The sequence below is a fragment of the Mus pahari genome, chromosome 1 (assembly GCF_900095145.1).
Source record: "Mus pahari chromosome 1, PAHARI_EIJ_v1.1, whole genome shotgun sequence".
NCBI lineage: Eukaryota > Metazoa > Chordata > Mammalia > Rodentia > Muridae > Mus > Mus pahari.
In genome coordinates this window covers 118719693-118737891 of record NC_034590.1, presented here as the reverse complement: position 1 = coordinate 118737891, position 18199 = coordinate 118719693, and the positions used below count along the sequence as shown (strand labels likewise).

At 40.3% G+C, this 18199-nt stretch overlaps 1 protein-coding gene across 4 annotated transcripts in view; it reads left to right on the top strand.

Annotated features, from left to right (window-relative positions):
• The window catches only part of Rtn3 (reticulon 3), a 61713-nt gene that overhangs the window by 23810 nt on the left and 19704 nt on the right, over nucleotides 1-18199 (top strand). The window contains exon 3 of one of the 4 annotated variants that reach the window (XM_029539921.1): nucleotides 1481-3628. The exons of 2 other annotated variants lie outside the window; for them this stretch is intronic. In XM_029539921.1, coding sequence (XP_029395781.1) covers nucleotides 1481-3628 — 2148 coding nt within the window. The remainder of the gene's footprint in view (nucleotides 1-1480; nucleotides 3629-18199) is intronic. One more of the 4 variants, XM_029539924.1, reaches the window with a different exon arrangement.

Sequence of the window (18199 nt, the reverse complement as noted above, 5' to 3'; positions counted from 1 at the left end):
ACCATCCTTAACAAGATCTGACTCCCTCTTCTGGAGTGTCTGAAGACAGCTACAGTGTACTTACATATAATAAATAAATAAATCTTAAAAAAAAATTTTTTTTAGAAATATTTTAGGGTCTGATTTCTTCCAGGTGCAGAGATGTAGCAGTGTGTGGAAAAGATAATGCCTTCTTTTATATGTGGGAAAGACAGTGCTAACTCTCAGGATGGTTATTTTCATCCTTCCTTGATTAGAAAGAGAATATCATAGTAAATGGATGGTTGCTGTGAAATTACTAACCAGTAAGATTTAGTACATTACTCCTGTTTTTAAAAGAACTCTAATGTTTTTACCCAAAGAAACCAACTTATACCATCCAGTATTTTTGAAAGAAAGAAAAATTTATTTTAGATTATGAGTTCAGAATATTCACTAGATTGGGAAGCAAAGAACAGGGTGCTGTTGCTCAACTAGCCACCTCATTTCTTGTTTATTTTGTCTGAGCCCCTAGAGAATAGGCATGGGGTGATGGCAGCCACATTCAGTTAACCTCTTTGAAGCCTCGTCATAGACAGTTATTGAAGTGACAATGAAGAGGAACTACCACAAGTCTACCCTTGTCAAGTTACACCCTGGTGTCTCACTATAACACTATATACCTGGCCAACTGCAAGATTGTGTCCATCTCTATGATCCCCATAGCCTTAACAGGTCCGACACTGTTCAGAAGTCAAGTCCTGAGCACCTCTGAAGCTCAAGGAGACTCTGTTACACACTGTGTGACTGTTAAAATGGCCAGTTAGACAGGAGATTTGGTAGCAGGCTGAGCTTTTCAACACTCTAGAACATCAGGCAATTTGCATACCTTTGTTGAGTGATGGAAGGGAATGTTTTTAGTCTGATTTTCAGACTCAAGAAAGATCTGCTACCTTTCTACATCAAGAACAACTTGAGTCAAGCTGCTTACTCTTCCTTCTCAGAGTGTGAGGACTGTAAGAAGGGATCTGTAGAGCCAGTGTGTTCTGAATTGTTCAACTTACAAAGGAAGACATAACAACATAACAGCAAGCTGTATTGTATAGATTACATTGCTCCTATAGAATAACTACCCTTCCAAAAGAAAGGAAAAACTCCCCAAATCTCCCAGTACCATCACCCCTTTATTATGGGGGGGGGAATAAACTAATTAAAAAATAGTTGTCCTGAAAATGATTTGTCATTCGCAATTTGTAGCATGATACTGGCTTCTGTTTTATTGTTGGCACTTTTATGCATGTTTTGTAGGATAACCATTGATCTTTGGTTTGTTATGTACTTTTGTGTGTATTCTCTCTCTCTATGTCTCTCTGTGTGTGTGTGTGTGTGTGTGTGTGTGTGTGTGTGTGTGTGTGTGTGTGTGATTTTTTAAAAAATAAAAAGCATGCTGCTTGGCCTGACTAGCTAATGTGTGTACTTGCATCTGGTAAATGATCTTTTTCCTTTCAAATTCTGACCATAGCGGGATTGAGCTCTCTTTGCTCTGATGAGCCACCTTCAAAAATTATGGCTTCCTCATTTCTTTCATCTTCTGAAATACATAACCCTGACCCTACAACACCGCTTGGAGAAAAGAGTGAAACATTAGGCAGCCAGCTTGTTCTAGCTAAAGGAAAAGACCCCTTGGTTCTTCTAGATAAGAAAAAGCTGGACTCATCTCAGGGGACCAACAAGGACAGAGTAGAAGCTCCGGTTTCTCTTGCAGCTGGCATTCCTTGCAGCCACCCTTCTATACCAGACAGTTTCCCAGAGCAGCCTGCTTTTCTGTCAAAAGAAATTGGTCCAGCAGAAGAGTGGGTAGTTAAAGACCAAGAACCCAAGAACCCAAACAAGGTTCCAAATGGGGAGGACAGAAGTGCACTGGATTTGGGGCAGTCTAAGGCAGAACACATTTGTACATATTCCTTGTCCCCATCTGAACTTTCAGTAGCCAGTGTAGAAAAAGATTCTCCTGAGTCACCGTTTGAAGTAATTATTGACAAAGCAACATTTGACAGAGAATTTAAAGATTTGTATAAGGAAAACCCAAATGATTTGGGTGGCTGGGCAGCTCATGGTGATAGAGAATCCCCTGCAGACTTGTTGGAAATGAATGACAAACTCTTTCCACTGAGAAATAAAGAGGCAGGGCGTTACCCATCCTCTGCACTGCTCAGTAGACAGTTCTCACACACTACAGCAGCACTGGAAAAGGTGTCTAGATGTGTGAATGATATGCATAACTTTACTAATGAAATACTGACTTGGGACTTAGATCCCCAAGCAAAACAACAGGCCAATAAAACATCTTGCACCACAGAAAGTACAGGACTAGACAGGAGTGAACATCGCTCAGAAATTCCAGTTATAAATCTTAAAACAAACTCTGAACAGAAAATGCCTGTATGTTCTTTTAATGGGAGCACTCCCATTACCAAATCCACAGGTGACTGGACAGAAGCATTTACAGAACCTGTAAGAGACTACCTCAGTTCCACAAAAGAAGCTGGTGGCAATGGTGTGCCAGGCAGTCCTCAGCTTTATTCAGAGCTGCCTGGCTCTATGCCTGAGAAATGGGTCTCAGGCTCTGGAGCAGCCAAAGTGGAAGTGACTTTACCTAACCTAAGGAGTGCCTGGCCTAACTCTGTGCTGGGGGAAGTCACAGAGGTTGATAGTTCTGGAGAATCTGATGACACAGTAATAGAGGACATCACAGAAAATCCCTCAGTTAAGAACATCAAAGTTTTGCCAGAAAAACCTGACTCCCTTCCAAGTGCTGCTGCAAAAACAAGTGAAAGGGAAATCAAAGAGACTCCCAGTCATGAAACTGTGAAGAGTGAAATGTGTGAAAACTCTGAGCAGCAGCAGGCCCAGCCAGAAACTCCTACTCAGAGGAGTCTGGAAGGTGAGGTGTCTTCACAAGTACCTGATACCCTGAATGAAGTCACACCTGAAAAGCTTGATATGACTAACAACCAAGTTTACTCAGCAGCACCTCCAAGTGTTCTTAATGAGACAGGATTCTCACTAACTGCGCCAGCTTCTGCCAAGTTGGAATCTTTGCTTGGAAAATATGTTGAAGATACAGATGGTTCCTCCCCAGAGGACTTGATGGCTGTCCTCACAGGAGCCGAGAAGGGGATAGTGGATAAAGAGGAAGGTGATGTTTTGGAAGCAGTGTTAGAGAAGATAGCAGACTTTAAAAACATTTTGCCTGTAGAACTCTTGCATGAAAGTGAGCTAAGTGGTTCTGAAACCAAAAATATTAAAAGCAAATACAGTGAAGACAACAGAGAAACAAATGGAGGTGCCCCCATGATGTCTCCCGACCTAGAGCAGGAGCAGCTCACCATCAGAGCCATTAAAGAGTTAGGAGAAAGGCAAGCTGAGCAGGTGCAGGAAGAAGGAATGTCTTCTGGAGGAAAACTCAAGCAAGCCTTTGCTCCACAGTCTGGGCCACAGAGTTCATCTGACATCCTAGAACACACAGATATCAAAAGTGGATCTAATCTTGGAATTCCCAAAAATCCTACTATCATCAAAAACACTAGAATAGATTCTATTTCCAGCCTTACCAAGACTGAAATGGTTAACAAGAATGTTCTAGCAAGACTTCTCAGTGATTTCCCAGGTAACCATTTACAACAGAAATTCTGCATGTGGCTGACGCTGCTGTGATTATCAGACCACCACCTTTTCATTTTGCTTATGCCCTCTAAGAAAAGGCAGACTTCCCACACATACTTAGTGATCACTTAACTTAGTTTCTCTATATCTGTCTTTCCTAAAGCCACAGACTTTGGGAACTAACCTCCTGAGTTCCGTTCTGTTTCAAGGTCCTTCTTTCTTTATAAGTGACCTGAATGTGGCTATTGCCTTTATGAATATCACCATGTTCATATTTATTTACCAGTTTGTGATTTTGCTGCTGGTTTTTTTTTTTTTTTTTTTTTTTTAAGCAAGGTTACCCCAAGCTGGCCTGGAACTTACTATGTAGCCCAAGCTATTGTTGAGCTCATAGTATCCTTCAGCCTCTCAAGTGCTGACATTATAGGCCCAGCCTGTACTCTTATTTATTTTCAAAGTTCAGTTTTTTAAATCTTCATGATAGTGAACATTGATAGGTACTTGGATTTTTTTTTTTTAATAGGGGACTTGTAAATTTTAATTAGTTATCAAAGATAAAAGAATTCCTGCAGGGAAACTCAGTAAATGTAACTTTTAATTAATTTTCTGTATTCCACAGAGGGTTTATGCTTTGAAAATAGGTGACCATTATTACAGTGCTCTTTTGGAGTAATACTTAAGAGAAACTCATTCATTCTTATATTTCAGGCCTACTGATCAGTCTCCAGACAACAGGACATTTAATAGTACCAGAAGATCTTCTTGGGTTTTTTTTTTTTAGTTGAAATGATCTCTTTCCTAGCAAATGGCTTGCAGTAAAATGGCTTTAAATGCTGTTTATCTTGCAAAGTGCATTAGTTACTTTTTATTGCTGTGAGAAACATTATGACCAAAGCAACTTTTTAAAAAAAAAAAAAAAAAAGGTATTTAAAAAGGGCTTACTTAGCACTGTAGTCATGGCACATACCTTTAATTCCAGCACTCAGAAGGCAGAGGCAGATGGATCTCTGAGCCTGGTCTACAGAGGGAGTTCTAGAACAGCTAGAGCTAAACAAAGAAACCCTGCCTCAAAAACCAAATGGGGGCAGGGGTTAGGGACTTGGTTATAGTTTCAGAGAGAATGACTTCATGATGATCATGGTGAGGATCATAGCAGCAGGCAGACAGGCAGAGCTCTGGAGCACTAACTGTGAGCTTATATTTGATGCACAATTAGGAAACAGCCAATTAGCATGGGCTTTTGACATTTCAAAGCCCACCCCCAGTGACACACCTTCCCCAATAGTCCTATTAGTCCTTACCAAAACAGTTCCACCAACTAGGAACCAAGCATTCAAATATATGAACCTATTTGGGCCATTCTCATTCAAACCACCACAGTTAAGGGGTAAGAAAAGATACTTAAAGCTCTACGTACAGCCAGTGTTAAATTAGATTACTACTCCAGTGATACATCAGTACCTTTTGAATTCCTGGGTTGCTTGGTTCTCATTGCAACCATTTTGAGTGATGAAGCATATAGAAATTAGGTCATAAAGCCTCCTGTCTAATTCTGGCATTTTCAGACTTCAGTGTGACCTTAGACAGCAAGCCTAGCTGTTTCATCATCTTCCTTTGGTAATGGGATGATGGTAGTTATTTTACCATGTTTTATAGTGTTATAAGTAAAGAACTTTGTAAGTAGTAATTATTAGTAATTCCCAGCTGAGCTGTTTTCGTCTAGAATAAGAAATGAAAAGAGATGTAGAAGTTAAGGATATTTCTCATTGACCAAATTCTGTTATTGGTAAATATTTTTAGATAGTAGTTAAGGCAGATTGACATATAGTTAGAAGCTTAAAGGTCATCCTTTACACATGGTGATTTACATCTATCTGCAACTCGAGTTGCAGGAGATTCAGTGTCCTTTCCTGACTTCCTCAGACACTGTACACACATAGTACACTTACATACATGCAGGTAAAATACCAGTTCACATAAAATTAATATTAAATTTTTAAAAGGTTATTCTTTACAAATTTCAAAATTAAAAACCTTAGCAGTTATTTTATGACCAAATCTTTAAAGATGTAAAACATTTCTGTTAAATGCATCAAATTGTTTTCACACAGTATGTACACATGACATGGTAATACACATAAGTAGAAATCTTTAGATAAAAAAATCTTAAATAAAAATAAAATCATGGGACTGGAGAGATGGTTCAGTGCTTAAAAGCACTTGACTACTTTCAGAGGTCCTGATGTCCTGAGTTCAATTCTCAGCAACCACATGGTAGCTTACAAACATCTGTAATGAGATCTGACGCCCTCTCCTAGTGTGAATAAAGACAGAGCACACATATACATAAGATAAATGAGTAAATAAGTCTTAAAAGAGGGCAGAGAGGTGGCTCAGCAGTTAAGAGCACTGACTGCTCTTTCAAAGGTCCTGAGTTCAAATCCCAGTAACCACATGGTAGCTCATAGCCATCCATAATGAGACTTGACTCCCTCTTCTGGAGTATCTGAAGACAGCTACAATGTACTTACATATAATTAATAAATAAATAAAGTCACTTTTTTTTATTATAACCAAGTAGGCTTCTGTTGGACCCAGTGTTTCTGTACATGACTATACTTAAGAATAATTTAAAAGAAAAAGGTCTGAAGGCAGTATAGAACATACAAAAGCAGTTTCTGAAAGAGTTAACACTTATAAGAAAGCATGGAATACATTTGAACAATTAAATTTAATCTATTTTTCATGCTTTTAACCAGAAAAACAGGCTGAAGTTGGGACCTGACCAGTTGAGAAGACTAAGAGAAGAAGGCTTTTTGTTGCTTTGAGCTGTTTGTTTGTTTGTTTGTTTGTTTGTTTGTTTGTTTGTTTTGAGACAGGGTTATCTATGTAGCCCCTCCAAGTGTGGGTTAAAGGTGTGCCGCCACCACCCATCGAAAGAAGATAAATTAAGTCATTCTCAATGAGAGGTATTAAAAGGGAAGAAGTATCCTGAAAGGGAGAGATCCAGAGGACAAAAGCCTAAAATTCTATAAAATAATCTCTGTGTAAACTTTTTTGATCCCTGACCTACATGTGTACATGAGAGAACCCAGGCAATCCAGCTAAAGATGAAAGAACTGACCCATGACTTGATCTGCACCAGTGACAAGAGTTTGCAAATTGTGTTTAACAAAATGTAATGGTATACTTAAAACAACCCCCAAAATCAATACTCTCCAAGGTTCAGTAGTTGTAAGCACTTGCTGATATTGCAAGAAGGCTCAGGTTCAGCTTCTAGCTTCCTTAGGCTAGGCATCTGCACTCACTTAGTGCACATACAGACAAGCAGGCACCCACATGTACATATGAAATAAATACAATCATTTATTTGCATGTGTGAGAGTGTTGACTCAGGGTCTGTCTGTATAGCCCTGACTGTTCTGGAGCTGTCTGTGCTCAAGCCTCTGCCTCCCGAGTGCTGAGACTAAAGGAGTTAAATACTTTTTTAATGCATACTATATGGAAATTCAGTTTGGAAAGGGATCTCTATAAACTAAATTCATATATTAGAATTAAATCAAGGCTAGCCTAGTGTATATATGAGTTCCAGGACAGCCAGTTGCATGAGACCCTGGAGAAGGGGGTAGGGGAAAGGGAATTTATTATAGTCACTCAACAAAGTGAAGGAAAAATGTTTGTATTGAATGAAAACAAAGGGAATCTCAGCCTAAAAATAGAAACAGAAATTGCCTAGAGGAAACCCTAGAACCATAGACATCTGAAATTTGAAACTCACTAAGTGACCACAATAGCAAAATGGGGAAAAAAAAAAAATCTGTGAGTTTGATAGGGAATTATACAACCTGAAATACAAGGGAGGAAGAAAATTACCTTCAAAACTTAAGGAATCTGTGGCATAATCAAGATTGTGTAATCAAAGTCCCACAGCAGACTAGAGAAGAGCTTTTTGAAGATAAAATGATCACAGACTTCCTAGTCTATGAAGTACACAGCTGTCACCTACTAGGATAAGTCCAAAGACAACCTTGGAACTGTGTCAGAGGTCTTAAGACAACTCCCAGGCCGAGTGACTGGCTAGAACTCAGTGGGTTCAGAAACTGATAGCATTGTTAAAAGTTGATTGCAGCAAAGGATCACACAGAGGAAGATACCAGGCAAGCTTTCATCTGTCAACACACTCAATGCAGGGAACTATCAAATTCTTCCACAACTATGATGACAAAACATTAACAAAATTGTTGAGTCCTTGGTTTCCAGGATAACAAGCAGTGTCCTTATAACTGCTACATGACTACTCAGACTCCAGCAAGCCAAAATAGGCATTTGCCATAAATCATATTATCGGGCTATGCTTAATCTGATCATTATGAAATAGCATAGCCCCGAGATCTCAATAACCAAAGGGAGATACTTTATCCTTCTTTCTTGCTTCCACTTCCAAAGTGCTGGGATGTGCTACCATGTCCAGCTTTAACCCAGATTTCTATATTAAATAATAGAAGACTAAAAATCAAGTGGCTGGAGAAGTGGCTTAGCAATTAAGAGCCCTAGTAGTTCTTTTAGTGGATGCTCTCTTCTGGCCTCTGAGCACTGAATATATGCAGTACAAATGCTTACACATATGCAAATACTTTTGTGCATAGAATAAAAATGATCTTTAATAAAGGTGTTCTTAGATGTGAAAAAAACGAGATTTTGTTATAGGTGACCTAGACTACAAGAAATGCTAAAGGAAGTTCTCCAGATTAAAGAAAAATGAATGACATCAATCCCATTAAGCACTAAACACAGTAGGATCAAGAATTCAAAGTAAAGGCTGGCAAGATAGCTCAGCAAGTAAAGACACTTGTTGGCAAGCCTGACACCTTGAGTTCAGTTCCCCAGAACCTACATGGTACGAGAGAACCAGTTTCCACAAGTTGTCCTCTGAGTTTTATGCATAATAGTGAGCCCAATCCAAGCCTAGGCTATATAATGAAACCCTATTTTAAAAAAAAAAGAAAAGAAAAGAAAAAAGAAAACAAGAACAGTGGACTTAAAGAGATGGCTCAAACTAAGAACACTTGCTGCTCCTACAGAAGATCTAAGTTTGATTCCCAGTATCCATGTCAGGGAGACCATAACAGCCTGTAAATCTGGCCTCCACAGGTAACTTGCACTCACTTGGAGCACACATAGAAAAGACACTTAAAATAACTTTTTAAAAAGCGTGAAAGGAATCCATCCTACATAATTTATAAATAATCACGAGCACTGATTAATGAATGTAACAAAATTTAAGAAGACATACTGGCTAATGCTCAAAACATAAGTAATAGAAAATATGTCTAATGTGCATGAGGCCCTGGGTTTGAACCCCAGAACTACAATAAAGTACTCAAGGGCTGGAGAGATAAGTCAGCAATTACCTATGATGGTAGCTCCAGGAGCTCTTTTCTACCTTCTATGGGGATATGCACACACACATAGTTTGAAAAATAAAATACCTAAAACTCAATGTATTGTTACACACTAATAGCAAATAATTTTTAAAAACTTCGAAGCGGGGTGGGGAGTTGCAAGTCTGGTAAGGTACATGCATGAAGTCCAACACCTGGGAAGCTAAAAGAGGAAGATCCTGAGTTAAGAGAAGCCTGGGCTACAGAGAACCTGCAGCCCTGTCTCCTGCCCCCTGCCTCCTCTACCTTGCCCCCAGTACATAATACATTTTCATTTAAACATCACAATTAATAAGGGGGAGACTGGAGAGTATTCCAGCTTGGTGGCTTAAGAGTACTTGTTACAGAAGACCAAGGTTTGATTCTCAGCATCCACATTGTTTTTTAATTAAGACATGCTAGAAACTACAGATGACTGCAGAGGAAAATGAAGGAAGAGCTAAGGGGAAAAAGATGTTCTATCTGGATTTGGAAGACTGGCAGTTATTACCATGTCAGTGCTGTCCAGAATGTGGGTTCAATACAGTATAGTCAAAGTACTAGGATTTTTATCCCACAGAAAATTGAAAGTCCAAATGGAATCCTTCTGTGGAAATACAAAGAACCTAGCAAACCCAAAACAATATTGGAAAAGAAAAAATTAAGGGACTTAGACTATTCAAGATATTATAAAACCCTAGTAATAAAGACAGCAGTGATGTTGAGAGTCAAGGAGAGCACAGGGAGTATTACTACTAGTTCAGTGATTTAAACAATGTATTATCCTGTAGATCAGAAATCCAGATGTGGGTCATCTGCTGATCTTCTGTGCAAAGTCTTGCTAGGCTGGAGTGAGGTCTGGTTCTAAAATTGGCATGTGTGTGGTCCAGAGTTGTAATCTCATCTGAAGCTCAAGAGTTTGTCATCAGCTTCTTTGGTTGCTGACAGAATTTAGGTCGGTCATGGAGGTTGTGGGATTAGATCCCTACTTTTGGTTGTGGGGGATGGTAAGAGATGGTGGAGAGGTGGCTTCGTGGTTAAGAGCATGCATTGTTCTTGAAAAGACCCAAGTTCGATCCCTGCACATACATTGGGTGACTTACAACTACCTGTAACTGGCTTCATCAGCCACTTGGACTCGTGCACATACCCACACAGAGACAAAAATACACATAGTTAAAATTTTTTAAATCTTTTTAAAAAGGATTTAGGTCTAGGCATGGCGGCACATGCCTTTAATCCCAGCACTTGGGAGGCAGAGGCAGGCGGATTTCTGAGTTCTAGGCCAGCCTGATCTACAGAGTGCGTTCCAGGACAGCCAGGACTACACAGAGAAACCCTGTCTCAAAAAAAAGGATTCAGATTCAAAATACATTTACAAATACCTTGGCCATATCTAGGCTTTTCTCTGACTAGAATCATAACTTAGATAACCCAATAATTTTAACCTACATTCTGCCATGCGCCTGGTTACCTGTACTCAGGTACCATGTGGCCATCTCCTCACATCTTCGGAGGTGGATCTCCCTGGTCTATCCCAGAATCCTTTCTCTGGATGTTCCACCTTCAATTTCCTAACTAATCCATAGTCCATCAGATTTATTATTGATGGGTGCCACATCCATACAGACATCTTCTCTACAGGATGTAGGTGCTGGGAACTGAACTAGTCTGAAAGATAAGTACTCCTAATGGCTAAACCATCTCTCTCACCCCAGATCACAATTCTTACTAGCTATCAGCTGACCTGGAAAGTGGTGGTTGTGTTTAGCTTCTGGAGCTGCCCTCAGGTTGTAGTACTCTCACGTGGTAGCTTACTGCACTGACTAGCCTCTCCTAATCACAGGTTCTATTCATAATTGAGAACAAGTGGGACATTCTATACAGGACACATAAACCAAGTGGCAAGTCTTAGGCAATGTCTTGGGATGTTGCCCACCAGTTCTAACATCACATGGTATACAAAGTTAATTGAAAATCAGTCAGTAAACATAAAAACTTTCTTAAAAATCTTACAAAGCCAGGGTGGTGGCTAAGGTTAGATAAAAAGACTTGGGCTCAGCCCAGGCTGAGTAATGAGACTGTTGCAATGGAAGAGAAGAAAAAAGTATCTACATGGTATGGGGCTAGACAAAGGGTTCTTAGGTCATTGATTGTACTAATCTCAAAATAACTTAATTAGACTTTATCAAAACTAATTTTTAATTTTTGCATAATGATCACTAGTAAGTCACTGCCTTAAGAAAGTTCATGCCAAAGTGTATTTATTGGGCTATCAGAAATTGGACTAAACAAACTAATTATACTTCCCTGTTAATGGCTAGTTTTTGGCTGTCCCACTTTGTGCTCCCAGCTGGTCCAAGGCACACACCTGTCCAGGAGCTATCTCAGTTCCACAGATGAAAGACACACACACATTAGATCATTTTTTAAACTGCTTTATTGGGTCTGTAGCTGGGCTCTTCAAAGCCTTCCAGCCCTTCCTTCCAAGCCCTTATCTTTTACTCCTAGCTCAACACCTCTAAATCTGCCCTCAACTTAGTTGCCCAGTTACCTTCTGTGAAGCCTATAGGTCTTGCTGCCCAAGACACTTTCAAGCTGCCTTCCCTGGGCCTCTTTTCTTTTCCGCCTACATTTTGGAAGATCTCCCCTACATCTCTGAGTCTGTTCTGTCTCTCTCCCCTAAATAACTCAATTCTCCTCCTCCTCCTAGCCTTCAGGAACCTGGAAGTCCTGCCTCTTTCTTTCCACTCAGCCATTGGCCACTGGCATCTTTATTGATAGATCAAAACCCAATTGTGGGCAAGGACCTCCAGCATCAGTAAACAGATTCCCAATTAAATCAAAGCATCAGAACTACTCCTCTACATTTACCAAAAGAATTTTACACAAACAACTATAATACAGTGTATATTTGTCCAATACTGAATCTCACACAGTTTAAATAGTTACCACTACCCAATCATTCTAATAGCTCAAGCTAAATACAGTTCCTAGTGAAGGTGGGGTAACAGTGAGAGTCTCATGGACTGTGGCTGAGCGTATAAATGAGGAAAGCTGGACAGATTCTTGAAAAACAATACCCATTTGTCCTACAACCTAGCAACTCCGCTATAGAGGAGTAAAAACTCCATATATATGTGGCAGTTTTACTAATTATGTCCTAAAGCTGAAACAGTAAGGGGATAAACATTCCTTGACATAGCTATGTTTGTATATAGATCACAAGGACAACTTATAGAAGTCAGTTTTCTCCTACCTTGTGGATCCCAGAGATCAAGTGATCTTACCTGCTGAGCCATCTCTTAAGCTGGACATAGCTAGTTTGGTTTTTTTTTGTTCATTTGTTTTGTTTTGTTTTTGTCTTGGTGCTTGCATCAATATAAATCTCAGATACTATGCTCAGTGAGAAAAACAGCATAAAATAAATTTACTGTGTCAGTTAGGTCTATGTGACTGTAGAACATCTATGTGATTGTTGGTTGCTTTGAGTTGTTGCTTTTGGGTTGGTTGCTTTTGGGTTAGTCAGCTTTCTACTACTAAGCAGATGCCTGCAATAACTGCTAGGCTCACAGTTGGCTTTGTTGGTCTTGGACCTTTGGCATCACCCATTGTAGGGCAAATTTGCTGAAGCAAAACTGTCAGCCTTATGGCCAAAACACAAGGAAGAAACTCAGTCCCCTCAATACCCCATGACCTAAGGCCTCCACTAGACAACCCAGACCTTCCCAAAACTGCCTCTCTGGGGATCAGCCTTTAACTGACTGGGTCTTTGGGAGTAGGTGTGAGGGATCAAGATACAAACTCTATAATGAAAAAAGGTGCACCTTCAGGAGTGTGGTCTTTTGTACACTTTGAAATTGAACATTTGCACATGTACCCAATGACTATGTTTATGTAGTTTGCTGTAAATTTTACATCTAAAGATAAAGAAAAAGATGAAAAGAATACTCCATTTTAGTCCTGGTTCTCAAGCTGAAGTAGATGTCCTAATAACCATTGTTTATTTTGACATGCTTGTTTAAAAACTGGAGTGAGCAAAAGGATACAGTGCAACATCAGTGGATAACATCAATGTGCTTATACTTTGGAGGTGGGGGGTGGGGTTCAAAGCAGGGAGGGTTTCTTTTTGTAGCCTCAACTGTCCTGGAACTCACTCTGTAGACAGGCTGGCCTCTAACTCACAGAGAACTCTGCCTCTGGAATGCTGGAATTAAAGATATGTAAGTGCCACCATACCCAGCTAATGTGCATTCAACTAAATGCTACTGAACTACTCTTAAAAAATAGCCCATGTTGCTTTATGGTATATATATTTAAGCACATTGTTTTAGATATACTATTTTGTGTGTTTGAGTCTTTTACCTGCACATAGGTGTGTGTACCATGTGCATGCCTGGTGCACTTTGAAGTTAGAAATGGGCATTGTGGAACTAGAGTTAACTGACAGTTGTGAGCTGCCATATGGGTGCTGGGAATTGATCCTCAGCCCTGTGCAGGAACAAGTGCTTTTTATAGCTGAGCCAGTTCCAGCCTATTAGCCCTTTTTTTTTTTTTTTTTTTTAATGTAGAAGTTGGATGTGATGGCATTTAGCATTGAGGCAGGAGCAATACAGTGAGCTTGAGTCCAGCCTTTGAGACAGAGTGAGCACCCTGTCTCAAAAACAATCAAACAAACCAAATAGTGTAGGTGTGTAGCTCAGTGATAATAGTACTCACTCTTGAGGCCCTTGGTTTCCATCCCTAGCTTTGCCTGAGGGAATAAAATATAGGTGGTTGGTTAGTCTGAAATGATTATCAGCTGTGCTATGCTTGGGGTAATAAAACAGAGGGAAGTATCTGTTCATTGCCCAGATGCCCACTGTCTTAGTTGAGGTTAGTATTGCTGTGATGAAACACCATGACAAGAGCAATTTGGCAGGGAAAGGGTTTATTTGGCTTACACTTCCACAACACTGTTCATCACTGGAGGAAGTCAGGACAGAAACTCAAAAAAGGCAGGAACCAGGAGCTGATGCAGAAGCCATTGAGGGCTGCTGCTTACCTCTTGCTCCCTCTCAACCTGCTCTCTTATAGAACCCAGGAACACTAGTCCAGGGGTGTCCCCGCCACAGTGGGCCCTCTCATATCAGTCACTAAATAAGAAAATGCCTAAGGCTTGGCTACAGCCCTGTCTCAAGGAGGCATTTTCTCAACTGAGGCTTCCTCCTCTCTAATGACTCTAGCTTGTGTCAAGTTGACATAAAGCTAGCCAGTATACCACTGTTTTCACAGGAGAGTTACTTGCTAGAGCTGCTAGAAAAATTAAGACTTCAAAGGTCAGGGGTATGTATGTGTATTTACCTGGGTCAAATAACAGAGAAAGACAAACTGACTACCACTTGAGTTTGAGGCTGGCTGAGGTGTCCCACGCTGGCAGAGGATGGAAGAGGGTAAAAGCGGGAGGATTGCACATTCAAGGCAGTTCAGTTGCTAGAGTACTTGTCTGGCATATAGGAACCCCAGAGTTTGAACCCTGGTACTGCTTAAGCGGGGCATGGAGGCACATGCTGTAATCTCGGCACCTGGGAGGTGGAAGCTGGAGGATCAAAAATTCAAGGTTCTTCTGCTAGTTTTGAGTTTGAGGCCAGCCGTGGCTTTATGAGAACCTTTCTTTAAAATGTTTGTGTGTTTCAGTTAGCGTGGTCCAGTGGTTCTGCTCTATAAACTCTTTTCTTTGTTGAGACAGACTCTCACACTGTAACTGTAGCCCAGACTGACCTTAAATTCCTGCTAATCCTTCTGCTTCAGCCTCCTAAGGGATTTCAGGCATAATTGTTTACAGGGACAGGATTTCAGGTGTACTCTATCTACCACACCCATCTTCTATACAGTTTCTTAATTAGCAAATTCAGTAATCTGATGTGTGTAAAAACACCCAGATTTAATAAGGGAAGAAAAGAAAAAAACAAGTCTTTGTGTCTTTAGCCACTTATTATCTAGCTGCATCCTAAATAAGGGAGGTTTAAGAGTTTCAAAACCACCCTGCTGCACAGCTTGGGGAGGGCTAGTCTCACATTCCTGTTATATGTGCTTTACAAATTGGAAATTGGGGGTCAAAACAATGGAAGATTTTAATGATTAAAAATGATTTATTTTCTAAGAATCGAGTGGGTATCGATTTGAAAGAGGTCCCTACAAATGTCTTTGGCCTGCTGCTAGACACTTCTGTGGACAAAGCAAGAGTGTGCACATGTTTGACAGTGAGAGCTTTTCCTGTCAGTGATCTGTGCCACTTGGAGTAGTATGTGCTGAGGTAATGATAAATATGTGGTAGAGAAGACTTAAGCCATATCAGCATACACAAAATTGGGATCTGAATTTACAGATATCTAGTATCTTTTGCAACTTAAAAAGTGGTTTAATTTAATGAAAACAATGCAATTTTTAAAAATTAAGAAAACTTAATCCAATGGGGAAAAATGCCTTCATCATTTTCTTTAGTAAAATATTTTTTTGAAACTGAACCGTCCCTGTCACCTTTTATTTAATTTAGCAGTGCTAGTCATGGAACTTGGGACCTTAGCATACTTAGCATGCTTAGCAAGGAAGTACTTTACCCATTGCTGCAAAACAGATCTTGGTCAGAAAATCCAGAGTTAACTTTTTAAGAAAGGAATTTAAAATCGGAAGAAGCAGGGAAGACGCTTACCCTGTCGGTGAGCATTCCTCTTTATTAATGAGCAATTTCCCCTTTTGTACTCAGAAAGCCTGTCTCTAGCCAATCAGGTAACAAAACATACACAGGAAGCTGAGAAAGATCATTAGTTAGTGGCCAGCATGTGCTACAAATGGAAAACCATACTCTAAACAAATCAACCAGCCAGCCTGACTTTCCCCCACCTAAATTTTATTACATGTATTGAGTATTAGCAAATTAAAACAAAAGACGTATGCAAAGAAAATAAAACCTTGTGTCAATCTTGTTGCTCTTCAAAAATAAAATTAAAGTTGGAGTTTTGTCGATTCCATTCCTTCCTTTTTCAGAATAATCATTTTCTACTCTTAAGAATGCTTGGGAGAAGCCCCACGTGGTGGCACATGCCTTTAACCCTCTGTCTGGGGAGGCAGAGGCAGGCAGATCTCTGAGTACCAGGACAGCCAGGACTACACACAGAACCGTGGTAGGGAGAGCATGTTAAATCCTGTTGGTCCTTGGAGATTTCTAAATTTAAAATCAAACCGAACTCTTTCCCTAAATTTGGTAATAAAGCATTGATAAGGAAGTCAGCAAACGGTCAATGCTGCTCCTGGCTGAATTTGCAGAACTGGCAGCTTTCTTCTTTTGAGAATGCCATTAGGCTCCCTCTTTTGGTATATTATGGGTACTGCAGCTGGCGTCTTTAAATCTAGCAAATAGTAGAAAACTTTGTTTTCAATAATAATAAAGATAAAGTGGGGGCCTAGACCAGGCCTGGGCTCCTGAAGTTGCTCCCTAGAGCCACCGCGCTGTGGTGCTGCTGCTGCTCGCGCGGCTCCTTTAGACCACTGCAATAACGGTCGCCTTGGCGGAGCTCTTCAGAGCAGACAGATGCAGCTGCGGGTACCTGGGCAGCATGCGATGGGTAACTGCTGCTGGACACAGTACTTCGGGCTGCACCGCAAGGAAAGGGGCCTGATGCAGACAGGAGGAAGCAGTGCAGGATCCAAGGGTTTTAGAGCATGCCCGCGAGGTGAGCACTTAAACAGAGTTTGTGCACCTACTCATAAGTGATGCCCTGAGAGTGAGACACACACATACACAAAGCAGCCATAGACCACCCCCTGAGGAAGAAGCAGTTAACTTATAGGCGAGGCATTATAAGTCGATTGCTGCAAAACAGATCTTGGTCCAGAGTTAACTTTATAAGAAAGGAAGTTAAAATTGGAAGAAGCAGCTGGAGCAGACAGGGCAACATAAGTAGAGAAAGCACTTGAGGCAGGAAAGGTATGGCTGTGCCATGATGTCCTACTAGCAAGGAGACCAAAGTTATTGACCAGAAGATAAGTATGGATCTTGCCAGATACACAGTATTGACATAAAGTACCAAAAGCAGCTGTGATTTAATGACCCAAACTAAGTTAGCTTATAATATGATAGCCCACCCTTAGATGGGACCAGAAGATGGAGTGAATGTATATGATGTTTCTCAAGAGGCAGCCTTTCAAAACAGGAAGACATTCCCTAGGCAGCACTTACAAAACTGATGATCCCTGTGAGCAAGAGGGGAAAGGACTTTGTAGGGCTGAGATGGATGACAGTGGTGACTCTGAGTGTTGCAGGCCTGTGAGTCCTGTCTTAAGAACTGTTTTAGTATCAGTCTAAAACAGATCAACAGATTGGGCAGAATGAAATTTTGTGATCCTGCTTAGCAGTCCTGACCTAGTGTTTAAAAATGGACTAGAATGCATTAGTGATAAATGCTGAGCCTTTTAAAGGAGAGCAGGCACTATGTTGTAAATGCTTGTTTTACAAGGAGTGAAGATGATGGAACACAGCTGATGGCTTCAGAATGAGTATAGATTTCACCATCTGCCTTCTGCTTTTCAAGGCCAATTGAAGGGCTCATGTTACCCTTTAAATTTATTTTAACCCTTTATAGTATTCTTACCCTTGTTGGTTTTTGCATTTTAAACCTTGGCTAATTTTACTTTGTCTGAACAAACCTGTTTTACTACGCAACTGAAAATCTTTTTTTTTTTTTTTAAGAATTATTTTTCTATTTTATTTATATGAGTAAACTATAGCTGTCTTCAGACACACCAGAAGAGGGTATCAGATCCCATTACAGATGATTGTGAGCCACCATGTGGTTGCTGGGAATTTAACTCAGGACCTCTGGAAGAGCAGTCAATGCTCTTAACCACTGAGCCATCTCTCCAGCACCTGAAAATCTAAAAACTGTTTTTGCTAATTCTTAGCAGCTATAAAGAGGGCTGAGTGATTGGGGCTGGTGAGATGGCTCAGTGGGTAAGAGCACCCGACTGCTCTTCCAAAGGTGCAGAGTTCAAATCCCAGCAACCACATGGTGGCTTACAACCATCCTTAACAAGATCTGACGCCCTCTTCTGGAGTGTCTGAAGACAGCTACAGTGTACTTACATATAATAAATAAATAAATCTTTAAAAAAAAAAA